A 24,744-nucleotide genomic window follows, 5' to 3' on the forward strand; every position below is an offset into this window, starting at 1 on the left:
TCTAATCTGACTCTGACTCTGAAAATTGTTTCGAAATTAAATACTGTTCAAAACTTAAGCTATTGAAAATACAGCCTAGGAGGTGAGATTTAGCTTGCAAAGAACTAGTTTACCATAAATGCTATTTAATTAAAGTGTTACTCCTGATTTTTTTTTCTTTTTGAGTTCTTTCTTATATATTAAGCACCTGAACATTTTCTGTGTGCTAGATCAGACATCCATTGTTAGTTTGTACAGAGATGTAAGAACAGTGTTAGTTGTTTATAGAGAGGCTGTGAAGCACAGCCACATCTTGTATGTTGCTTTGACCTAGTGTTCAAGACACTAGTGAAGTGTGTTGGGACTGCTTTGGGGAGGGCTGTTTGTTTTGACAGCACAGTTATCTGATCTAGTCTTCTTGGTATATTGTCTTTGAAGTATGTAGGGCAAGCTGCTGAACAGGATGAGAATGAAGGTGAAAAAAATGTGACACTAGTGGGATTTTAATGTCTGATTTTACTTTATTGCAGATGTGTTCTGATTGGAAACTATTCTCAAAGTTTGCGTGCAGAAGATCAAGTCAAAAAATGGTAAGTTTTTTTTTTCTTTTTTTATGAAACAACCTCCATACTACTGAGCTGTACAGTCTATGTGTGATGTTGTGATAGAGCAGACCAAACACGAGCTACTGATGGCAAACATTATGATGGTACCTTCCTCCGTGTAAGCACTAATGAAAACGTCTCAGCCTCACAAGACAGTATATCCATGATCTGATACTCAGATCTTAGTTCCTGTTACTATTCTGACTAGCTTGAATAGTGTACTCAGAGAAAATACAAATTCAGTCTGCGTGTGGAGCTCGCAGTGGATGGAGAGAACAGCTTCTTGTCCAGCAGTCAGTGCTCTGATTCTCCAACAACAATCAGTTGTATGAGTAGTTGTTGGCAGGTATGAAGGCAGAGGTGCAGTAGAGGAAAATTTCTGGGCAATTTTTTTCAGCCTCTTCTCCTGCTGTGTACTTTTCATGTTGCCCTTTAAGCAAGCCCTCAGGTGACAGGATTGTGTCTGTGGACTTCCTCTGTTTAGGAAGCAAGTACTCATTTTTTGCTACTCTGTTTCTGAAAGGTGGAGCCTGCAGCTGTCTCTAATTCTTGTATTGTTGACGAGAAAAAAAAAAATGTATCCTCCCTCCCAGAAAACCGTAAGTAGTTTTGCTTTGTATGTTTTCTGCTTTCAGTGTTTTAAGTGGAGGGAAGGCTGTGTCAGTAGTCTGTTCTTGGGTAGGAAGAGCAGAACGCTTGGAAGATAGCTTTGTGAGCGGAAGATTGCAAGCAGCAAAGCATGGCTGGTTCCTGGCTTGAGCTGGAGCAGTCACTGCTTTCCTGCTCCACTGCATGGGGCTCAGTGGGCACCCCCGGAGGGCCCAGGGACCTGGCCACGTCCTGCCCTGAGCTGCTGGATCTCAACAGCACCTGTAGTGCTGCGACCTGCAACGAGGATTCACAGATGGCTGGGGACTGGGGGAGGTGTTCCGGCTGCTCTGAGAAATCTGAATGCATTTTAGTGAAACTGAAAAGCAGGCCTGAAAGCACAGAATGTGTTCGAGTGTGGTGTTCTGGGGTCATGCTAAAACAGGACTTGGTACGGTCGAGAAGCTTGCTGCCACCTGGTGAGCCAAACAGGGAAGATCAGCCTAATTTACATGCTCTGCTTGCATTTAGTTAAAGGGTGAACATAACCTCACCATCTGAAATTACCTAGTGTTAAATAATAGTTTTCCTTTCAAAGCTAATTAAATTCCAAATTGTGAAATTGAAAAACTTAATTGTGAAGAAGATTGGTCTTTTTAGCAAAAATACAAGTGTTTGGGATTGGGGATGCTTTTTTCTTTGAGGTAGAATCCTGGTTTGAGTCTGAACAGTTTTTAAGAGGCATAGTCTCATAATGGCTTTCTTTTTTTCTAACGTTTAATCTTGAAACACCATTATGTTAGTTATATGTAAAAATTAGGCTGTTTCAGAGGCAGGATAGATAGTATTCTTCGTAGTGTTGTTCATTCTTCTCTTGCATTGCTTCATTCAATTTTTATTACCCATTTAATAATTCTTTATTAGTAGCATGCAAGGAAAATAACTTTTTGCCATAAAACATGTGAATGACATTAGGACATAGAAGTCTCTTCATCTATTCATTTTCTTGTAGTAACAGCATGTATGACCTAGATTGAATCAACATTCTGCTTTGCATGACAAATGCGTGGGGATATTTGAGTTGCATGAAAAGATGCAGGTGCATTAATACGCTTTAATCTTGAGCAAACTTCCTTACTTGTGAAGAAACTTTGCATTTAATAATTAAAGAAACAAGGACCAAAGCTCATGAGAGTTTTGGCTATGCTTGGAAGCCTATTGACATATATATAATTCATATATAATTTTATAAAATTATATATATATATATATAATTTATAAAATTTTATATATAAATATAATTTTTTATAAAATTTATAAATTTTATAAAATTTTATATATATATAATTTTATATAAAATTATATATAATTATATATATATATAATTATATATATATATAAAACGTGTCTGTGTGTGTATATATATATATACACACTTGTATCTCACCGTGGATACTTGTACCAGTGATGACAAAAGTAATACACAGTGAAATGTCCTTTAGTCTCCCAAATCAGCTTCTCTATGTTGTTCACATTTGGATTATTTAGCTTTGATCTGACTCAGAAATTTTAAATTGGACTGTGTTTCTAAGTATAATATCAGAGAACACAGCTGTAGAGTATTTTATATAAGTGAAATACTTGAATTTTTTTTTTTATAGTAGACTTGGTATCTGCCATTGTTTTGCAAAAACCTTTATGTACTTGGTGTGCATGAGTGAAAGGTTTCCCCTATTAGAATCAACCCTACTTGTGCTAGCTAATTGTTTGAGAACCAACAAAAATAGAGCTTTGTTGTTTGTGTGAAGTTTATATATATATATATATATGTGTGTGTGTGTATATTTTTACTTGATAAAGCATTGCTTAGAAATGTTAGGAAATACAGTGCTAGCTGCTGGACTTCACGGCTGCCTGGGGACAGATATGCTGTGGCATTCAAAAAAACAAATGTACTGTCAAAGCTGTTTGTTTTTTTAATGCTATGAAACCATCCACATAGTCAATTGTATCATCTATGTTGCTGTCACTTCCAGTTTGAATTTACACATGTTCTGTAGTGTTAGCATCTACTTACAGCAAATTGCTGGACAATGAAAAAACAGTATAACCCACTCCTTTACAAGGTGATTCTTCAAAATTAGATTAATTTTATTTTTTTTTTCTGCCTTAATAACAATCATAATTAACTGCTAAACATAATTAACTTAAGAACTTAAATAAGGGGGTACAGTCAAATTCTTCTTAGGTACTTAAACTGTTAGTCTAATGTGACTTAAACTGAGCACTCATTTTTTAGTATTAGCATGGAAGGACTTCAAAGAGGGCTTTTGTTAGAGAACCTGGCTCGGTTTTTGTAAAATGTTTTATGTCATCGCCTCAGGCTTTTTTGTAATCCATGGTTAGTTCAGCAGTTAAATTTAGATTTTTCAAGGAAGTCTAATTATGCAGGAGGTTGGCAGAGGGGAGATGGTTTTGTCTGGGCCAAAAGAACTAAGACTTAAGGCTAATAGACAAGATATATCTTTTATTATACAATAAAGAATATTATGTGCTGTAAATTTAAGGCAAGGGTAAGTGCAAAAAGCTTATTAAATCACCAAGAAGGCATCTTTGATTATATAATGTTTAAAATTATTCTTTTACGCACAAGGGGTCAGTGTCTGCATAAAGCATGTTACATGTCCTCCAGTTTTAAAAATGAAAACCAACGAACAGATAATCCTCTTCTATTGACCAACAATTGCCAGTAGCAAACGCCTGTAATCACCACTTGTATCACTTGATATCATTGAAGCCAAAGTCTTCTGATACATTTGTGAGAACACCTGTTTAATTTGCACAAGATCAATCTGCAAAGAAAAAAAAAAGCACAAAGCTTAAATATAGTGCATGATCTGAACTCTTAGACACTTACCCCCATCTCCCTCACAGACTATAGAATACTAGCCAAGGGTGTAATGTGCAACTGATTAACTGTGCACATTGTACAAGCCCTCAGTTCCCTCTACAGACAGATAAGCAGCTCCCAAAGCAGTCTTAACAGTTGCTCCTTGCTTTCAGAGAATCACAGAAAGGTTTGGGTTGAAAGGGACCTTAAAGTCCATCTGGTTCCAACCCCGCTGCCATGGGCAGGGACACCTCCCCCTAGACCAGGTTGCTCAAAGGCCCATCCAGCCTGGCCTTGAACACTTCTGCAACTCCCTGGGCAACCTGAGAACCTTACCTAACTTTGCTAGGACTGTAGTATCCTTAGTTCATGCAATTGAACCTTTGGAGTTGAGATGCTTTTCTGCTACAGAGATGGGCAACCACATTTAGGAAGGTAGACGTAGTATCACTATTTAGCTAGAGATAATTAAACTACTGTATGAAACCTGGCGTCAAAACCAATTGCTTTGTTCATCCACATCTGAACCAGACAAAAGCTTCATGACAGTACGTGATTTTTACAGTTGTGAAGGAGGGGCTACATAGAAGGCTGGCTACATATGAGGTCTACAGAGGAGAAAGTTTCTTACCTCGCTGCGAGTGACTATAATCCTGATGAGAGTGGAATCATCCGTGCCAGCTCCTTTCATAGAATAATAAAGTCTTTCTGCAAAAAAGGCTGGGCGATTCAAAGCACATTGCACTGCAATAAAGTATATTTTAGGATTAGTTCTATTATAGTATGCTGTATGGTGATACCTAGCATGATGAAGTCAAAATTTATGCTGTAGACAGCTAGAGGTAGATATCAATAAAGATTCAATACTGTAGATTACAGGAACTGCTTTATAAAGCTGAGTTTATCTTGTATCTGAACAAATCAGTTAATCGTTCACAAAAGTTATGGTTATTACCAGTTAACTTGCCTAGAAGTGCTTTTGAAAGCTGGCTGAAACCTTAATTACCAAATCTACATGTATGAACAGATCTTTTCTTTGGATAGCTGGTACTAGGATATGAGGTATTCAACTTGTGGTCCATTGCTAGAGTCTCACTAACAAAAGTACAAAGGTAAAAAGTTCTCATTCTCAAGTAGCTGTGGAATTGATTTTGTTTATTAGTTTGTTCCTTCTCAAAGCCTTTATTTTACATGATTTCAGAGGCTAATTTTTCCTGTAGAACTCTTTAGTAGAATATTATCTGAGAAGATTTTGTTTAATACAGTAGGTTTTAATGGTTATGGCTGCAGAAATGCAGTCACTTTGGTAAGCATTGGTGGGACTTGTGTGTGGAGTACTTGTTTCATTAGTAGTAAATCATACTGGTTCTCACTAACAGCGAATCATGATAAATTTGTAGCGCTTTAGTACAAGAAGTCAGCAGGGAATAGTGAATTCAAAACAGCTCTTCTATTTTGGTGACATTTGCTTTAGAAAATGCTGAACTTTTTGGAGTAGGTGATGGTGGAGAAGAAAACTAGAAAGGGAATTGTGCCTAAAGGAGGTTCTTGTTGGTTCTGCACTTGTGTGGGGGTGGTTCAGCTGTCTGCGCTGAGGTGCCATACAACCAGCACCACTGCTGTTACATTGGTACTCATATAATTTTGCAGAGTGCTGACACACAGAACCACCAGCTCTAAACATTGGCCCGTTTCTGTGTAGTTACATGTCTTTCCAGAAAAGTGACAAGTAGTTTCTATGTAACCTTTCCTCATTACAGACTTTTTCAAGCTAGATGCTTACTTTCTTCAATCTAAGTGCATAGTGAGTAATTTGAATAACTGAAGTTACTTTTGTATTAGTGGAGTCTCAGACTGTGTATTCATTTGCCATATGGACAGGGCTGAATTGGGTTCTTCTTCAATTACATTTAGAAGGTTTTATTGCCAAGGGATAAGGATAGGGAAGAACATATTACTTACAAATAGCCTTCAAGCCACGTTCCACATTTCCAGAAAATTCTCGATCGATGCTGCTTAACAAATCACGATTAGCGATCTACAAATAAATGAGATTAACATGTGGATAGTGAAATGCAACAACAAGTGGAACCTTAATTCAAAAAGTGCTGTACAAACTCATTTGAAATCAGTGAAGAACTCCTACCCTCGAGTATGCCTCAACTGTTGCTTTTAATTGGGGAAAACTTCTGCTTGCCAGAACCATATTAAAGCATGATTCATCAGTCCCAAGTCTTCCTTCTCCTGCTTGGTAAAGACGCTGAGCATCTTCTTGAGCTTTTTGATAATCCACATTTTGATTCTCATCCCGATTCCCCTAAAAGCAAAGATAGCAGATATCGAACATTGTTACATGGACAAGGCTATGTTTTAATTGCTTGAAGTGTAGACCCCGCACGCATATGTCCAAAGCTAGAAGTAGGGAGAGTAATACCAGTTTGAAATACATTGCTTTAAGGTTACTTTTTTGGTTTAATAATTCTTGTAAGCAGAAAATAGAAAAGTGGCCCAAAACTCTTCTCTGTAGTGTTTGGTTTAAGCTGTAGATATACTGTATATGTACTGGCACATAATTTTGCCTATATGTACCATCTCATAGGTCTAGTCTTTTTCAGGAGCTATAATTAATTCTCTGTTTTACTTAATAATGTAAGTTTTCTCTTGATTTGTTTCTAGGCTTCAAGTTGCAAAGAATCTTCCCAAATGAACTAATGAATTATCTTTCTGAATATGCACACCTGAAATATCTCAGGCTTTCTATTATATTTAGAATTTGCTAATTTCAAGTATGAATGTCTCTAAAAAGCACTTAGTATAGTTGTTATATGTCAAGTAGGGCTTGCGTGACATTTTATGTGCTTTGAGATTTGTTTTTTTGCTGCACAATGCATGGATGGATACTGCTAAATATACTGGCTGAGTAGGCTAAATACATGCTCTTAAATACTGTTGTGTCTGTAGCAATTAATATTTAAATTACGTGGTTGTCAGTTACTGTAAAGTACTGGATTTATCGAAATAAAAATTAGCATGAGCTTCTCAAGCTTTGCTTTCTTGTGGATTTTGACTTTGTAATCCTAATACCTAGTGAATAGCTGAACTTTTATAAAGGTAGAAGTAAACAAGATAGTCATAGAAATTCTAACAGCAAACAGGCAGATTTATCACAAAAATTTGGGAAGTTACACTTACTATGTATTTCTTCCTAAACTGCAACTTACTAATCTTCAACGCAAAAAAGAGTCCTATTAATGATACAAAATAAGCAGCCTTCAATGTTCAACTGAGTTCAGCAGCAGCACATAACTAATTCTAGTTTTCTGAAGGGAGGGCTGCAATGTGACTTGGGAGGTAAGTTTTGATTTACAGCGCCTCTAGGCTTGTTTGGGGGGATTCTCACATATTTTACCTACCATAAAGTTTATCGTATCAGTATTACCCAAATGATTTTGTTTATGCAAAAAAAAAAAAAAAAAGAAAAAGGAATAGTGTCTGGCTTTAACAGCAGTGTGGAACAATGCTTGTGCTATTTACAGTTTGATTGCATCTGCTCAGTAAACAAAATACAAAAAAAAAAAACAAAACGAACACACACAAGTTCTCTGAGGTGAATAGGGTTCTCAATTAAGTCACTCAGATCATCATATAGATAGGAAGCAACTCTTCCTTGAGGAGGGGCTGAGGTGCTTTGCCTTATCATTAGAGAATGTATTAGTAGTCTAGGGCTAAATTCTAACAAAACCTAGCTCTAGGTAAGCATGCATAGGCAATTCATTTATGGAGCAATTATAAACATACACAAAGAGTGTATACCCATATCTTAACAAAATAAGCAAGAAAAATTCAAGCTTACTTGGCACATAGATACAAGTAATCGTTCAAAGTGTCCAGAAGTGTCTGCTCTGATGTCTTGTTCGATATCCCTTCCAAATTCTGACTTATAGCAGTTCACTATGTCTCGTATTTCCTGGTTTGTCCTTGTGCAAAGGATCTCAATCAGTACTCTCTCCTGGGTGCCTACTCCCTGTAAGCAGAGGAAAAGAAGGTGTAACTGCAAAACGCCACCTACTTCTTGTTCTACTGTGGAGGAAGAAAAGCAGTCACCTGTTACTTTAAAACTCAATACAATCTACATTGTAAGAGTGGTATTCTTGTAGTGTGAAAGCACCAAGTTTACTGTATGCTTATTTAAAAAGGAATGAAAATTTCCAAAACATTAAATTCTGCACTAGCTTAAGAAATACCCCAAAACTGCACACCCACAATGGTGACATCAGCCAATGATAACAGGAAAAAGGTTTAGGAAGAAAATGAAGAAATTATTTAGCAACCTTATTGTGGGAACATATCGGAGGAAGGCAGAGCCTTATCTCTTGCTTTAAAGGCTATCGTATGCATGTAAATCCTATCTTGATCAGTGTACAAGTGTGTTCCCCATTCCAAATGTGGCTGCTTCCTCAACATGGAGTGTTATCAGGAACTTTTCATAGATGCTTCCCTCTCCTCAGGATAGAAATTAACTGTGGGTTCTGTGTACAGTCAGATCTTACTGGCATGGCCCATTTCTCTTCAAGCAAGGAGTAGATCTATGTGAGACTTCTAAGCAGTATTGTAATATAAATTAAAAAAAAAAGGTTTATTGTTTTTTGCCTCCAGTAAAGCTAGATCTTCATTTGTGCTCCATATTCTTTAGAGCTCCACATTCATACATGGGTTAAGTGACTTGTTTCCAGTAATCAGGCACTTGCTCGCCGCTGTAACTCAAGCAAGCAAGCTGGACATACCAGTTTACCTCAATGAAAAGTTTAATCTGAGTAGCTGATCTAAATTCCAGTGCAGTCTTAACACGTGAACAAATGCATTCATCACCTGACCTTAAGAAAATATTCTTTCATTTTTGTCCTGTTGAAAAACCTGAGATAATCCAAAAATATCTTTCTGTACCAGTGGCTTGTTCCCAGCAAGGAGAGGTATGTAAACTTCAATTTAAACAGTGGTTACAGCTTAAAAGCACCATGGCTCTTACTAGATTCTAGCAAAAAGTATGACTAAGAGAGTGTCAGAGAACAAAATTCCATCCTGCAGCACTTCATCCCCTGTGGTACATCTGCTGCAAATTGGCCAATCCTGCAAAAATTGGTCAGCACTGGGGCATAAAGCAGAAAATAATTTTAATCCCCAGTCCCTCCATTTACTTTCCACCACAGCATTTTTCAACAATGCAGGGATCAGGTATTCTGTTCTCTTAGATGAGTGCTTTAAGATGGTTTTAACTATTTGTTCAGATGAGAACCGTACCTTCATCGCATGACGTAAACTCCAGGCGTCATAGTAGGTGCTAGGCATGAAGAGTGCTAGAATCAATTCTTCCACATTTCCACTTAACTCAGACTTCAAATCTTTAATTAAATCCTGTCCAATTATAAATATAAAAATTTAGTAATTATATAGTATGAGGGCTAGAAAATATTTTGTGACACTGTTCAAGTGGCACAAACTTATCCCAAACCATCCACTTGAACAGCTGATGATCTTTTTGTGCTCCTGTTTGCTACAGCACATTGTTATCCCTACCATTCCCTATAAAGCACAGACATCACTCCTTTCTCTATGGATCATAAAAAAGGAAACAGGAGTTAGGTACCGGCCTGCACCTTTAAAATGAGCACAATGAGTGTAATAATGGCATGGCACTGAATTACTCTAGCGAGCTAAGCCCTTGGTGTGGAATCACCACCAATTCTCAACCAATTTCTCAGTTTGGTTCTTATGAGTGGAAAAAAAATATTTTTGAGCTTGTTTGTGCACATAAAAAGCTCATTATTTTCAGACTAATACATAAACAGTTTATGCTTGATTATTTTCTTATCCAATAATCATAACAAACTCAGAGAATCTGCTTGTTCAGTCAGGGTCCTAGCCAGACTCCCCTGTGCCCTCGCTTCTACCAGATATCAGAACACCACTCTGGTAAATAGCAGCTGTTCACCTGGTATGCAACAAAAAGTTAACCAAAAGAGGTGCATTTAAAAAGTGCCCCAAACCACTTCCCAGGACTAAAATGCAATCAGGCATTTATAGCAGCAGCTGAAAGTTTGTGGTTTTTTTTTTGTTTACTGATTCAAAGAGCTAGCGAACATACCTTGCCATACATAGTCTTGAAGGCTGCCTTGATTCTTTGCCTTTGATCATTGGAGCGGTTAGCTACAACATCAATGATAGCCTGCTCATCAGTTCCTTGAACACAGAAAGGCAATGTAAGAGCTTAATCATAGAATCCATGTGGTAATCCTTCCAACACTGTGCATTTTATTATTGCCAGTTTGGGCATAGTTACCTAATACATGCATGAATATCAATTAGGTCAATTTACCAAATTTCCTATTTATCTTAGTCTATTAAATTGACCAAGTCATTTTGGAAGCGTGATTTTTGAGAAGATGAAATAGAAAATAAATAAGAGAAAATAAAATAGAAAAAAAAATACAGTAAAAACTGAAGAAAAGGACCAAATAGTCTTAGTAAGTTAGCCGAACAGAAATTTAAGTAGCTGTTGCTTACTTACCAAACCCCTTCATAGCTTTGCGCAGGATTTCTGCATCCCTGTTAGCATCAAAGTTTGGAGCAGCTTGAATTGTGCCCTGGGTATACTGAACCGTTGCTGCAGGCTGAAAAAAGAGCTGTGTTTAACTAGCTGTCTTGCACAATATACATTAAAGTTAAAATCACAACTTTGGAGTCAGCGCTTCAGGAGAAATCACAGAATGGTTCGTTCCATGAGTTCACCATTTTTTCTAACCCAGAAGCAGGATAGCATTTAATTGTGTTCAACAGCTTGGGCCCACCAATGCCTTTACACAGTGGCATGGATGAGGATCGACTTGATGAGTATACACAGGTACAGTGTTATGGTTTTGTTTGGGTTATATTCTGAGCGTAGCTGGGAGCTCTTGATGCAGAATACTCTGTACATTAACTTCATCTGCAAAGACATCTTTTACAGTAAAGGACAGTTTGCTGCTTTTAAACCATTTGAGAATATAGGACTAATTTATACCCTTTCATATCAAACTCATTAAGAAAAGCTGTATTAAAATGCCTGCATGCAAATATGCTTACATTTCTTTTTTTCAAATTACAGAGGCGTAAATCTGAATCCTATTGAAAGCAATGGCAACAAATTACTTTTCTGTGTGGCCAAGATTGGTATTTTTTTTTATTATTATTTTTTGCCTTTAGCACAGTGTCCCTCTAAAATAACATCATGGAGGACCCAAATGCTGCAGTGAGTGACGCAGTGCTTTCAGAACTTAATTACTTGAGTTTCCCCTTGCTCAAAATTGCCTCTCATAGCAGTTCTTCCTTGCATTATGGACAAGGACAATTATTGAACAATTGTTACTGAACAATGTGTAATGCTAACATCAAAATACATTTTCAGCCATCACATGTCCTTTCCTCTATGACATATCCCCAGCTCATATTCAGTCCTCCTCCCTACCCCCTGCCACACAACCAATTGTAAAGACACTGCTCTACCCCAGGAAGAGCAAGGTGAAAAAAAAATACAGAAGCCACTTTAAGGTTGATTATAGAAGAAGATACAACACATACCAGACCAGGCATTGGTGACGGTGCTTGTCCACCACTATAGTCTGTTGAAAATGAATTAAAGAACAAGATAAAACGAATTAATTATATTTCTTATTATGTAAATGCTATCTAATCTGAAAATAAAACCATTTACAGACCTGGTAAGTTACAGGTCTACCACTGCACAAAACCTGTTTGCTAAGGAACAGTAGTTTTAATGATCAGTAACTGAAGTTCTTGCCCTTGGGAACAATGGGAAGAAGTAATCACAGAAGCATTCTGGTATATACACTAGCAAGGGAATTCTAAAAATACTAAATTTACTGGTGGTGTGGGAGCTGGAAGGATCTCTCCTTATTAAATAGTGCTATTCTTGACAAAAGCCAATGTAGGCCATGCCAATGAAGAATGCATGTCCTGTGCTGTCTTTCAAAGTTGTATTACTCTGTTAAAATGTCTAACATATTAACAATAAATACCGAGAATTCATTGGTGCAAAAAGAACTGAAGGAATCTCATTTCGTGATCAAAAGCACTGTGAATACCAATGTTGCAACTACATTTATTATGCTAGAAGTTTATTTTTATCCATAGTACATATGTACAGTTATTTTTTTTTTTAACAGCAACTTAGTTATTAGACACAGTGAAACAATGTTTAAAAGAAAGGTTTTGCTGCTCTGAATTTCTTGCAGCCACAACTGACATGTTCTAGGATAAAAATGTTCTTAATGGTAACTGACTACTCAAAGTATGAAAAAAACTGCACTGTTTTTAAGCAATGGCGTGTATTCTCCTTTCCACTTGCCCCTCAATGCCCATGATCACCATGAACACAGAACTGCTCGGATTCTGAAAAACACATCCCTTTCTTTGAGGTTAACAGAGCAGCTAGGTACTTGGTGAATGTTGCCTCTGGATTTCACAGTTCTGGTCAAATACTTGCAGTCTGAAGAACAACAAGCACCTAAATGACCACATCATGATCATTAATCAGTGACAGACGTCCCTTTTGGATGTAATGTATACAGATGGTTCTCATCGGCTCTTTACTGGTCTCATCAAGAAAGGTGGTAGGATGCGTACAGCATACAAACCTCAGTAGCTAAAAGTAGCAAAGATAAGGGCCTGTTTTGTTGCTAACTGTCTTGGGCTCTCCTAGTTTAACTTCGGATGCCTAAAGTATCTTAACATATTGCAGGGAAACAGCCACGTACCTGGAATTTGTGCTGGTCCACCTCCACCATAGCTTTGGACAGGAGGCTGGGGATAGCCCCCAAAGGCAGGGCCAGCGGGAGGCACACCAAACCCAGGGCCTGCAGGGGCTGGGAGAAGATCACAGATTTTAGCAAAAGAAATTTTATAAGTGATTTCTGGCACAACACGAGCCAGGTTATTGAGCAGAGCTATGGAAGAGATTAATTTTCTTTTTGTGTGTGTGTGCAGTGGCCTAAAACCCAAAGGTATCAAGGCCCTGCTATCAGCATGCAAGCATTTATGCTAGATAGCAATCTGTCTAGCTGTCTAAATGCTGCTGCCTAAATTGATCACTGAACAAAGCTGCTTTTCATTACTACATCTACCAAGCACAAAGAACAGTTACAACAGAAATAACTCCCAAGTGGTGCTGTAACAAAGGACCTTACCTCCAGGGTAAGATGGCATTCCTCCAGCCTGGGGAGCTCCAGGGTAGCCCCCTGGGGCAGGATACCCCGCTGCCGCTGCCCCTGGATACCCAGCATTCGGTGGTGCCGCAGGGTAGGTCCCTCCTCCTGCGGGGGGGTATCCTGCGGGGTAGGTGTACTGACCAGCTGGCGGATAGACAGACTCCTGCCCTGTTGGCTGAAACACAAAGCCCAAAGATCTCTGTGTGCCCGTTATCAGGATGCTAGAGTAAAAACTCTCAAAGTGTCCATGTATATAATGCTGTGATTAGATTTAGCTCTTAGGAGCAGCAGCAGCATTCCCTAAGCCTGGGTGTGGGCCTTCTGGATGGGTTCTCTTGCTCTTAAAAAACAGGTATTTAAAATCAGCTTTATAACATGTACCATATGGACTTAATACTCAATAGAAACGATCCTTACTCACAAACAATAGAAGGGTGAGCCACACATTATGTACAGTACACACCCATTCTTGCATACAGAAAACACATAAAAAGCAAAATAGTAAAGTCTACCTCAGATGTTTTCCTCAGGTTTGGTTGCTCCAACATTTCTTAGCCCCAGATTACTGTGCCCATAGTACAGTGAGATCCACTTCCATAGCGGTAGTCTAACCTTTCTCAGCCTGACTCAACAAAAAGATTTTAATGGAATTTAAATTCACAAATCCAAAGTAAGGATCCCCAAAAGCCCTGCTGGGATGGCCATTATAGAAGGAAATCTTTCAGATTGATTTTTTTGCACAGGTTATTGCTTTGGGCATCATGAGTAAGACTAGAAAACCTAGAATGACTCATCTAGCATTTAAAAGTTGTTTTTTTTTTTTTAATTCATACACTAAAGTTGGCTACATTTTAGATGCTAGCTTAAAAAAAATAAATAAATAAAAATAAATCATACAATATAGTTAAAGCGGCAAGCAGGATAAATTACAGCTTTAGAGCTTTTCAGTATTTTAGCGGATACAGTGAGCTCCATCCTTAAGTCTAGTTCAGTACAGCATAAAACCATATAAAATTCCCACAATCACATTATCAGCACTGTACTAACAAAAGCATAGAGGTGCATCTAGCTTTGAAAAATGATGCAGGCATATCAAAAACACTGCAGTATCAGCCACACCTGATACATTTCAGCCTCCTGTGTTTTGTTGGAATATATAGTCCGTTCAGTCATGAGCTGAAGGTGGAACAAAGTACTGTGGCTGAAGGATTGGGGGGTCAAAGTCAAGCTACAGTGTCCTGTATCCTCAGAAAAATACTTACTTGGTGTTGTATGAAAGCTGCATACTTGAGCTTGGATTGCTCAGCAGCTTTACTCTTCCTGAATGTAATAGTCACTTAAGTTTGTTCAGCATCTCTGTAAATACTGGGATATGGGTACGCATGTTATTTGGTAGAGACTGGTTCAGACAGTACCTCTGATCCTGTACCTAAAGACCCTTCCATTTATGTAAGAACTACTGATACTTCAAAAAATTATTTGCTGAGATAGTTAACTATAGAGAGAGAGAAAAAACAACCCACAAGACCAGGGCATCATACCAAAGCAGAACCAACCAACTGACCAAAAACCCTCCTGGAACAACAGGCAATATTAAAAAAATAGGTCATAAACTTTCTTCTTGGAGTTCATGTGAGACAACTGTAGAGTCTCACTTGGGAATGGATATGTGGATGACAACAAAGACCGTCATCTATAGCAAATACTTTATATGGACTAACAGCTGCTATTTACACATACACAGCACGGTAAGAAGGGGTACTGACAGCACATAAATGCATTAGGAGTGCAGCACATTTAACAGCCATACTTACAGGATAGCCAGGGAAACCAGGGTAGCCAGAAGGGGGATAGCCTGGGTATGACATTCTGGAAAAAAAAATAAAAAATTGTCAGGCATTGTAGATGAGTTTGTAGTAGCTATTTGCTGGCTAATTATCCGTGACATCACTTGAACAACGTGTTCAGTGCATTTGGTATTGCTAAGAGTATTTGTCAGCTACTAAACCACAAAACCTTTCCCTTTTCCATACACATGACAGCAGCAAGCAGGATTCCGAAGAGAACCATCATCAACTTTGCAATTAACTGCTGCCCTTAATTAGCATCAGATAGATACTGACACATGGTAAGAGACCTGACTCCCAAATAATTCTGAAATAGAGATTTTAGACCTTGAAGTGCCAGCAGAAGGGGGCTGAGCCTCTGCCAGAATAGAGACAGAAGAGTCAGGCTAAAGTAGGTCTCAATTCTGTAACGCATCAAGCATTTCTCCTGTCAGCCTGCACTCCTCCGTTCACAGGAATAGTTCTTGTGAGGAGAGTAGTTCCTTATCTATCCCAGAGAAAAGGATCATTTGATCATTTGTGGTCAACTGTTACCTGCTTTTGGCTATTCTGATGTGTGTGCACTGCTAAATGCAGACCAATGATTTAAAAGATCAAATAAAGTGATTAAACTAAAAATAACACGCACAAAATTTATGCTAGCTGTTACAGGTATGACAGCAGGACAGCTTCACTATGCACATGTTAATGGCAAGCTGAAGCATGGGAGGACCATGGTGGTTGAGCAATCACAACTCAGTTACTTTGACCTTTAAGTCTCTTTCAAAATTCCACATTTGTCTGACTCCTGCAAAGCACAGTGACTCAGACTTTCTGGTGTTGATGACATGGGACATCCTTTAAAATTAAACTGCACCAGATGCTGGTCAGTGCACCATGAAAAAGGCTTGCAAAGATCTAAATTTTAAGCTAAAATGAGTACTTAATGATGAGAAAGAAAACTCTATAAATGGAGGTTTATAATCTAAATGTTTTAGAATCATTAAGGTTGGAAAAGAGATTTAAGAAAAGCTATTAGCATAATACAAATTTACAGATAAGCCATGCCAAAAAATGGGAGGAAAAGGTCAGACAAAAGAAGTAGCAAAGGTGCCTGGTTTTGAGCATGCATGCCTTTTAGTGTTTCATTGACTATTCTGCCAAGAAATGCCTCCGTGAGACATTCCTGTCTTGCATAAAGGTCGCTGAAAAGGGAAAGAGGCGGGGAACCTGCTGGAGGGGGAGATCCCAGCATGAAACCCACCTTCAGAGCAGCTCCTCAGTAACCCATGCATATCGTCACGTGTGTAAGAACTGCTTGGGCTGGGAAGGGAGGAAATCTGTTTTTTTTTTTTTTATTATTTATTTATTTATTTATTATTTTTTATTGTTTAAAAATTAATTAAGCTGCTATTTTTAGAATTTACAAAGAGAAAGAGTGAATTTAGCCTCTCTACAAATACTTTATGCTGATGGAGTTATTTTTGTTTCTTACTTTAATACTATCGCCCTCGTGCTCAAACAAAACACCAAAATGAGGAAGCGTCCAGGCATGAGTTCAGCTTCCCAATTTCCACCACACATCATGTGTAATCCCTCAACATTATTTAATTTGTGTAGGAAATTTCTGTTTCCTGGTAGTAGCTATTTGTTTTAGTCCTGTTTTTAATAGAGGGACCTGGGGAGTAGAAGCAGAACAGGCCAGAGATGGTCGACCATGTCCCCAACCAGTTGGGCAGGGAGTTTCGACATCATTAGCCACACTACTAAACATCTACAAACTACTAATGGCAGGGGAAAAAATCCTGTTAATGCTAACGAGCCAGATTCCCTGATCAGGGACTGGGAGTTATTTCCTGCACGTTTATAAGATAGTATCTTCACAGAATCACAGAATTTCTAGGTTGGAAGAGACCTCAAGATCATCGAGTCCAACCTCTGACCTAACGCTAGCAGTCCCCACTAAACCATATCCCTAAGCTCTACATCTAAACGTCTTTTGAAGACTTCCAGGGATGGTGACTCCACCACTTCCCTGGGCAGCCTGTTCCAATGCCTCACAACCCTTTCAGTAAAGAAGTTAATCTTAGCTGCATAAATCAAAGGAAATTGGATATATAACTACACATGTAATACAGTTAATGACTATTTATGTTTATAGTTACTTGGTGGCCAAAACAAATGGTTATGAAAGCAGTATTCCTACTGCATTGTACCATTAATTGCAGAAGAACTTATTGCCTGAAATATCTCAGATTTAATGTGGAAAACATTAAAACATAGAGCAAGTTAGTTCAAATAAGAGCCAAAACAAACTTGTAGAACAGTACAACTATACAGTCTCCTACTGATAAACTAGGGTCATCTTTTAGAGGGGGTGAAGAATGGTATGAGGTGTACTTGTGGATCTATGCTTTGATCATAAACACCACTAATTGCTATTTGTTTCCCTAAGAGGAAACTCCTTAAACCAATACCCATACAGTATTTACTGCTGACAGCTATTTGAGTTGACTTTTAATTCTGGCCCTCAACAACACATTTCTTCTGGTATTTCTGTTACTTAAACACCAACTGTAACTCTATTCAGGAACAAGACGATTAGCAACACTTCCTCTGGATTTCAGTGCCACTCCTCTTGTATAGAGGAAAATACTGCCCGCAAAACTGAATATTAAAAAATAAACCCCCAAAACTTCTGTTTTTCAGCTTTATATAATTCAATTAAAGTTACACTGTTAGCAAGACAATAACACGTAAAACTTGAAGGTGTGCACAGTATCATTTCCCCTGTTATTACTTTCTTTGCTTTTCATAGTGCAAAATCAACAGCTGGTGACTGCAGGTCAGCTGTTTTGACAGCTGTAAAAAGTTTAATTTGTATGTAAATGGGACCCAAATTAACCACCTGTGTACACCTATGACAAAGAGCATGCTAAAACTGCTTAACGCCTTCCTTACTGTCACTGTTTCGGTTCCTTTTCTAGGATTTGGATAATTTGTGACACAAATTCTTTTGGGAATGGCAGCGTTTTATTTAATCATCCCCCTCTACCCAGACCCCATCAATACTTCTTATTTTGTGTTTGTAACTCAGGAGGACGACAAAATTTTTGTCAGTTTCCTTGATCGTTCCGGGCGGTACCTTCAGTGCCAAGCGGGGCTTTGAGACTCGCCTCAGGTACCCGAGTCTCTGAAGACCTTACAGTGCCCAGCCAGCAGTACTGACTGGAACAGCCTTCATACACACATCCCCGAGGAGAGGCACGAATTCCCTTACAAAACACCAAGAGCTTGATAACAAACCGCAGCTGCTCCCCTGGCTCACCGCCTCCCTCACAGCACCTGAGGCCGGGCCCGTTACCGCCCGCCCAGCCGCACCGCCTCAGGCTTTTCGGGGCTCCCGGCACGCTGCCGGCCCAGCCGACCCCCGGCGTCCCAGATTTTGGTGTTTTTTTGGTCGTCTGGGCGGGGCGGGGGCGCTGGCTGCGCAACACCGGGCGGGCAGAGGAGGGCCCGGGGTGGGGACACGAGGGGTGGGGACAGGGTGGGGACAGGGCAGGGCAGGGCAGGGGGCTCGAATCAGCCCCGAACCCACCCCCGGCGTCTTTAAAGGACCCCCGGGGGGCTGCCCCACCCCTTGGGGCCATGGGGCCGCCGCCCCCCCCAGGGGTCCGCAGTTCCCTGGGCGCGGTGAGGCGAGGCACGGCCGCAGGTAGCAGCCGCTCTGGTTGCTCCTCCAGAGGAGAGCGGGGCTGCGGGGCGGGCCGGCTCCTCGCACCCGAGGCTGTGGGGTCTCCCCGGGGTCCATGGGGCTGATCCCGAGCCCGCCCGGAGGCGGCGGGGCCAGGCCGGGCTGCTGAAGGCGGGGGACGCGCGAGTCTCGTCAGCAGCCCCCATCCCACCCCCCCCTCCCCGCCGCCTCACCTGAGGGAAGCCGCGGAGCCGCCGGCCTCTGTCCCGCAGCCGCCCCGCAAAATGGAGGCTGTGGGGCCAGGCGGGGCCCGCCCCGCCCCCGCCACCGGGCCCGCCCCGCTGCCCGCGGGCAGTGCCGCCGCGCCCCGGCCCGGGCCAGCGGATCGCGGCGGTGCCGCCCCTGCCAACCCAGGACCCCTTTTCCCGTCCGTGCAGGCTCGCCCCGTGTCCCCGGAGGCGGCGGTATGCGCCCTCCTCCCTCGGAGCGGCGGGGAGGTAAGCGGCGGGCGGCGGTGCCGCGGGGGGGCTGCGTGAGGGAGGCGCTGCCGCTACACCTGAGCCCTCGGTCACCCGCCCGGCAGGCCGGGGGGGCGGCCTCGGAGCGGCTTCCCCTTGGCACCGGGGCCGTGAAATCGCACCCTACCTAGCGCGTGTGGCTTTGAAACAGGTCTGTTTGCTAGCAACACGTGAGGGTGCAGCTCAAATCGCTCGTCCGGTAGCTGGCAGTCAGTCAGCCAAGTCACCTAGACCCCCAGAACAACGCAGTGGCAAAGCACAGCAAGGACTCCATCAGGCCTGCAGGAGTTACTCCTTTCCTTAGAGTTACTCAAGATCTAGGTCCCAAGAAAGCATAAAGGTAGGACTGGCCTGACTAATACACCCCTTTCCCTAGGCGAAATCTCTATTGTTGTCACCTGTATGCAACTAACTGCTGTGGGAAGTGCAGTCAGTGTTTTCTGTTTATTTTTGAGTCTATTGTAATGCTTATTCATATTATATTTAGCACAAACCCTACACACACATATTCCTGTCTTTACCCTGTGGCTAATTGTAAGAGATTCTGAGCAGCAAGGTACAGTTTATGAAGGATCCACCCATGCTGTTATGCAGTGGTTACTTGTGATTATTCAAAATAACTTCTTCCTACTCTTTATGATTAGCATATGTTAGCAGTTTAGAGACCATTAAAATGCAAGCAATCTTATCCTGTAACCTTGTGTGGTACTCGAATGCTAGATGCCAAGTAAAGCCACTGTTCTCTTTGTCTGTAAAATAGCATTAGGTGCAGGCAGCAGAAAATAGGTGGCTAATAATTTACCATGCCTGCCCACTTCAAGTGAAAAGCACGTAAAAACATATAAAGAATCTAATATAAATGATCTATCTTCAGCAATATTGGGCTTTTATCTTCTTTGTCCAGAACACATCATGAACAGCTTTAAGAATTTAATCCTTACCGCATTTTTCAATTTACGCTTCCAGCAGATGTGTAGTATACTTTACCTCTGTTAAGCTCATTTCTTTCAGAATAGGTATATATTAAAATTCCTGTTTCTATAGGAACCAAACACACTTATAAAACATGATTCTTTATCTCTTGTATTTAGTGGACTGTTTGGATTTGAACTATTCAAAAAAGGAACCATCTGTTTTTACAAACAAGTGGGAAAAGAGCGAGAGAAGACAAAATAGCATACATCTGAAGAATCCCAATCTATGTTCAATGTGTTGCATGTGTGTTTGTTAACAGGAATATCTGGAATGACTTTTAAAGCATTGGAATGGGACCATTGTGGTCATCAAACTTCACTCTATATTCAAGGAAATCCGTTGTCTTGTTACCACAGTTGGAGCTGTACATTTAGGAATGCTTCTTAAACCCCCTAGAGTCAAGACAACCTCCCAGTTCTAGAAAAATCAAGGTCAGTAAAATAGGGGGCCAACTCTTGCTCATCTCTTTTGTAATATCCTTGCATCTTCTGCAAAGACATGATACTGGACAGAATTCTGGCCCAGAGGAACTTGTCTCAACTATATACTTGTACTGTGTGCTATCAGTACATACAAAACAAAACTTTTCCCCCCCCCCTCACAAGTAATTTATTGCCTGTAACATAGGACGCTAAATGCATTGCTGCTTCTCAGTGATGTGTATCCTGGTTGGAGTCCTTCACGCTTAATATAAAGCATTGCTTTTGATCTTATATTTTAGTCAGTACAGTTAAAGGGGAAAGTTTCCTATAGTTCACAGTAAGCAACAAGATCTGGTCAGCTTTGAACCATGGGTCAAAGTATAACAAACCAACAAGATACTGCAGTGATCCAAGTCAAAGTTAAGTACTAAAGGTATTTTCCCTCTTACAGTACCTTGTGACTGCAGTAATTAAAATGCAGATAGTCAAAGTTAGCTGTTGAGTTAACCTCCTGTGTGAACAGGGAGCAGAGCAAGTACAGTTCACTCCAGAAAATGTTTGGTTTGCTGAAATGAGAGTTACTACCCAATTAGTCATGTTAGGACTCCACCCACTTAGTCCAAACATCAGGGTTTCATGCAAACCTTACAACTGCCGTCAAGGTCCGCAGTTCTGCTGGGTGGAACCACAGTAAAAATAGACACTTCATCCTTACTCAGAGCATGCAAGGAGAACAGCAGGTTGTTCTGCTAGATTACTTGAAATAGCATGTCCAACAATTTTCACCACTGATGTTTTACTCCTCATGATTAAAACCACATATTTCAGATTCGTTACTAATAAGTAGATGGCATCCATCCACAGGCTCGCAACATTTTGCAGCAGACTGCAGGATTTTGCCAAGAAACTTAAATGACTCAGCTGACATGGCAAAGTTAGTGACCTTCATCCCAGTATACTGAAATAATCAGCAAATGAAATTGTGATTCTGGCAGCAAGGATACTTTTTAAACATCAAATTGCAGATTACAAGTTTTATTTGTTACTTTCAACAACGTAGAACACTTACTCTTATCTCCACTTTCCAAGGCTTACAACCAAACACAAAGATGTTCATGTTAAAGATGAATCACTGGACATGCTGGATCAGGCTGACATGTTTATTCTGAATGAGGAACTCAGTATAAGCCGCTTGGACTTGACAAGAAGAACCCATAATTAAACTAGAGAAGATGGAAATTAGCATGACCAAGGAGGAAGAATTTGAAAGTAAGCACAAAGGCCATGTTGAAAAACGAATTTGTTGAATTCTGCTAAGTTGGTCTGGGATCAATTCCAAGTTTTCTCTTGATGAAGTTCTTAAAAGTTAGGAACAAGCCAATGGTACCTGCGGATGAAACTGAAGTATCACCAATACTGAGAATAATTCAAACCAGAATAAGTATGGGGATCGTTATAACATCTAGATTTGCTAATTAAGAAGTGCTGTAATGCCAGGTCATGCATTTAAATTAGTAATTTCTATGGTAATTTGGAGTTCAACTGCAAGTGACAGCAGTGAAAGGATTAGGGTGGTGCTCAGCCATTGGAAATGACAGACACCAAGAGGCAAACAAGGAATTTCTAACAGGGAAGTATTAATATATTCTTATATCCATTGATCTATACACTGATACAGGTATGGTCTGTACCAACAAGAAACACTGAAAATAAGTTTAAAATGGGCAGCTAAGTGAACAAAGCATAAACAGGGCAGGAGAAGAGAGGAGATGCAGCTTAATATGTTTAGTGTAGCAAAAGGAAGGCTGCTGCATGATGACTATCTATAACACAAGATGTATAAATACCAGGAAGAACATGAATTGAAATTTAATAAGGACAAAGGGTATTTAGGTGTATTTAAAACAGATTTTAAGATGTGGTTGGTCAAAACAGGAAAGAACTGAATTCATGATTCAGGAAACTCCGTCTGAAGTAAAGCTAGTGGATACAGGGAACCAGAGAAGGTGGCGACAACGAAGTAGTGGCTGTTAAACATACAACTAGCAACACAAACTTCTTTCTCTATTCGGAGAAATGCATGGCATTAGCCTTTTTCTTCCATCACATCATGAATTTAGGATGTCAGACTGTAATTGTTTTTTTTTTTTAGCCAACACAATGCAGTTCGCAAGGACTTACTTTAGATCTTAGTCTAATCCTACAGTCACCATTACTAGAATTGTTCTGTGCATCATCAGTCCTAAGTACTTTACAGATGTCATAGGAAACCTGACTGTTGCATACTGCCTATCCACAAACTTCTCATGAAGAATCATCTAATTGTCATCTGCAAACCTTGCAGCACAACAGAGCAACAAGGAAGCTAATTACCATCATGCATCTGCAATTTCCATTGTGGTATACAACTTTTGTTTCTACTGCTGAAACTGTAATCATTTCAGAAATATTGTGGTTTTAATAAGGCATTTCTATTAAAGTTCATCCAGCAAGTATTTATTTTGGTAAACTACACAGAGTACCTTCATGTGCTTGTGGATTTTACATTCGCTTGCTCAAAGAGGCAACCAAGTACAATCTTATACTAGGAAAATGTCAGAAAAAAAGCATGTCTATATGCTAATTAAACTGCAGGTTATCAGAGGTTACCATGCTCAATGAAAAGACAATTAACAAATAATTAACAATAAATTAAAAAAATAATAATAATAACAATAGCTTTGTCAAAACTATTTGGAGAAATGCATCCTAAACAGAAAAGGAAGAAATGCCCCTAGTAGATCCAAGGACTCAGTGATTTACAAATAATAGCAAATTAGAGCTTGAAATCCTTGATGTTTCTTGACTCCCAAGCTTTTTCCACTAGGTTACTTATGCAATTTCTGGTTTTTAGATACGAGATTCCCTACAGTGGAGCAATAGAAGACCTTTAGGATTTCTTGCCTAGATTTTCAAACTTCAGAGAAGGCAATGCCTCTTTCTTCAGCCTCCTAAGTAATAATGACACAGCACAGGCTTTACAATCAAGCAAAATGATGCATTACACTGTGCTTGCAATATTGTCCTTCACAAGAGTGGCCACTGAAATTTGAAAATTCTGCAAAGCAAGGTTTACAATACACCACTCAGCCAGTAACAGAATGGATGGAATCAAATATAGCGTTTTTAAGATGGCAACTGTTTTTCTACTCCAATTCTTTGTATTTGTCACTGTGATGTCTAGCACACAGCTGAACCTACAGATAATGGGCTCTTCTGACACACCGGTTTTGCAGTGCATCATTCCACACGGGAAGAGACAGCTTCAATCCCTCGTAACGCATCATCGTTCATCTTCAGGTACTTGTAAGGACTGTGGGAAATTCCACAATACCTTTTCTGTAAGTAATGACCACAAATTGATCTTTCTTCGCAGAACTTTGCATTTCGTACATAGCTGCTGACTAAATAGAATAGCTCTTCAACTTGAAATCTTTCAACTCCGAATCTTTCTTACATGTTAATTTTCTTAACAGAGAATGACAAGAGTTTACTACAGAGGGACAGATCAGAGAAATAACATGCTCTTTTTCCTCTGCTTATTGCAATAGTTATCAAAGACCTATCCAGCTTTGCTGCTCATTCTTTTCCTCCATCTATTTCAAGGCTTATTTTAAAAAGAACACTGTGACCTGAAAAATGTGTGTAAGTGGCCAAAGATTGAATATTAAGTTTAAAGAAGAGAAGGGGAAGCAAAACATCAGTGAGACCAGTAAAAATGAGGCAAGTTTTAACACATTTAATGCTCACTTTGAAGAGGTGAAATCTTTGCTGTGCTTTCAGTTTTCAGGTGCCTTGCCCTTGCAATTAGAAATTAGAATTTAGCACTGAACCACTCAGGGAATTCCCCAGATAGGAACAACTAGAACAGAATTTATAGATTTTTAATGGGTTTCTCACTTTTGGATGAATGTGGCAAATTTTGCACAAAGGTATTTGAGGTGAACA

At 39.8% G+C, this 24,744-nt stretch overlaps 2 protein-coding genes across 2 annotated transcripts in view; one reads left to right on the forward strand and one right to left on the reverse strand.

The window, feature by feature from the left end:
• The window catches only part of PPP3CB (protein phosphatase 3 catalytic subunit beta), a 52,262-nt gene extending 45,157 nt beyond the window's left edge, over window positions 1–7,105 (forward strand). Inside the window, exons 13-15 of the transcript XR_014695258.1 lie at window positions 510–569; window positions 1,108–1,183; window positions 6,739–7,105. The gene's annotated coding sequence lies outside the window, so the exon portion shown is untranslated. The remainder of the gene's footprint in view (window positions 1–509; window positions 570–1,107; window positions 1,184–6,738) is intronic.
• ANXA7 (annexin A7) lies at window positions 3,680–19,194 on the reverse strand. The gene is made up of 13 exons (XM_084526761.1): window positions 19,076–19,194; window positions 15,137–15,191; window positions 13,302–13,497; window positions 12,873–12,980; window positions 11,677–11,717; window positions 10,628–10,730; window positions 10,205–10,299; window positions 9,361–9,474; window positions 7,916–8,086; window positions 6,209–6,379; window positions 6,025–6,100; window positions 4,694–4,806; window positions 3,680–4,024 (listed from the first exon to the last, which is right to left on the reverse strand). The coding sequence occupies exons 2-13, from the start codon at window positions 15,188–15,190 to the stop codon at window positions 3,902–3,904; spliced, it is 1,365 nt and encodes a 454-aa protein (XP_084382887.1). The 5' UTR covers window position 15,191; window positions 19,076–19,194; the 3' UTR covers window positions 3,680–3,901.
• Between the last annotated feature and the right edge of the window lie 5,550 nt (window positions 19,195–24,744).

Source organism: Aythya ferina (genome assembly GCF_964211825.1).
Source record: "Aythya ferina genome assembly, chromosome: 7".
Classification (NCBI taxonomy): Eukaryota; Metazoa; Chordata; class Aves; order Anseriformes; family Anatidae; genus Aythya; species Aythya ferina.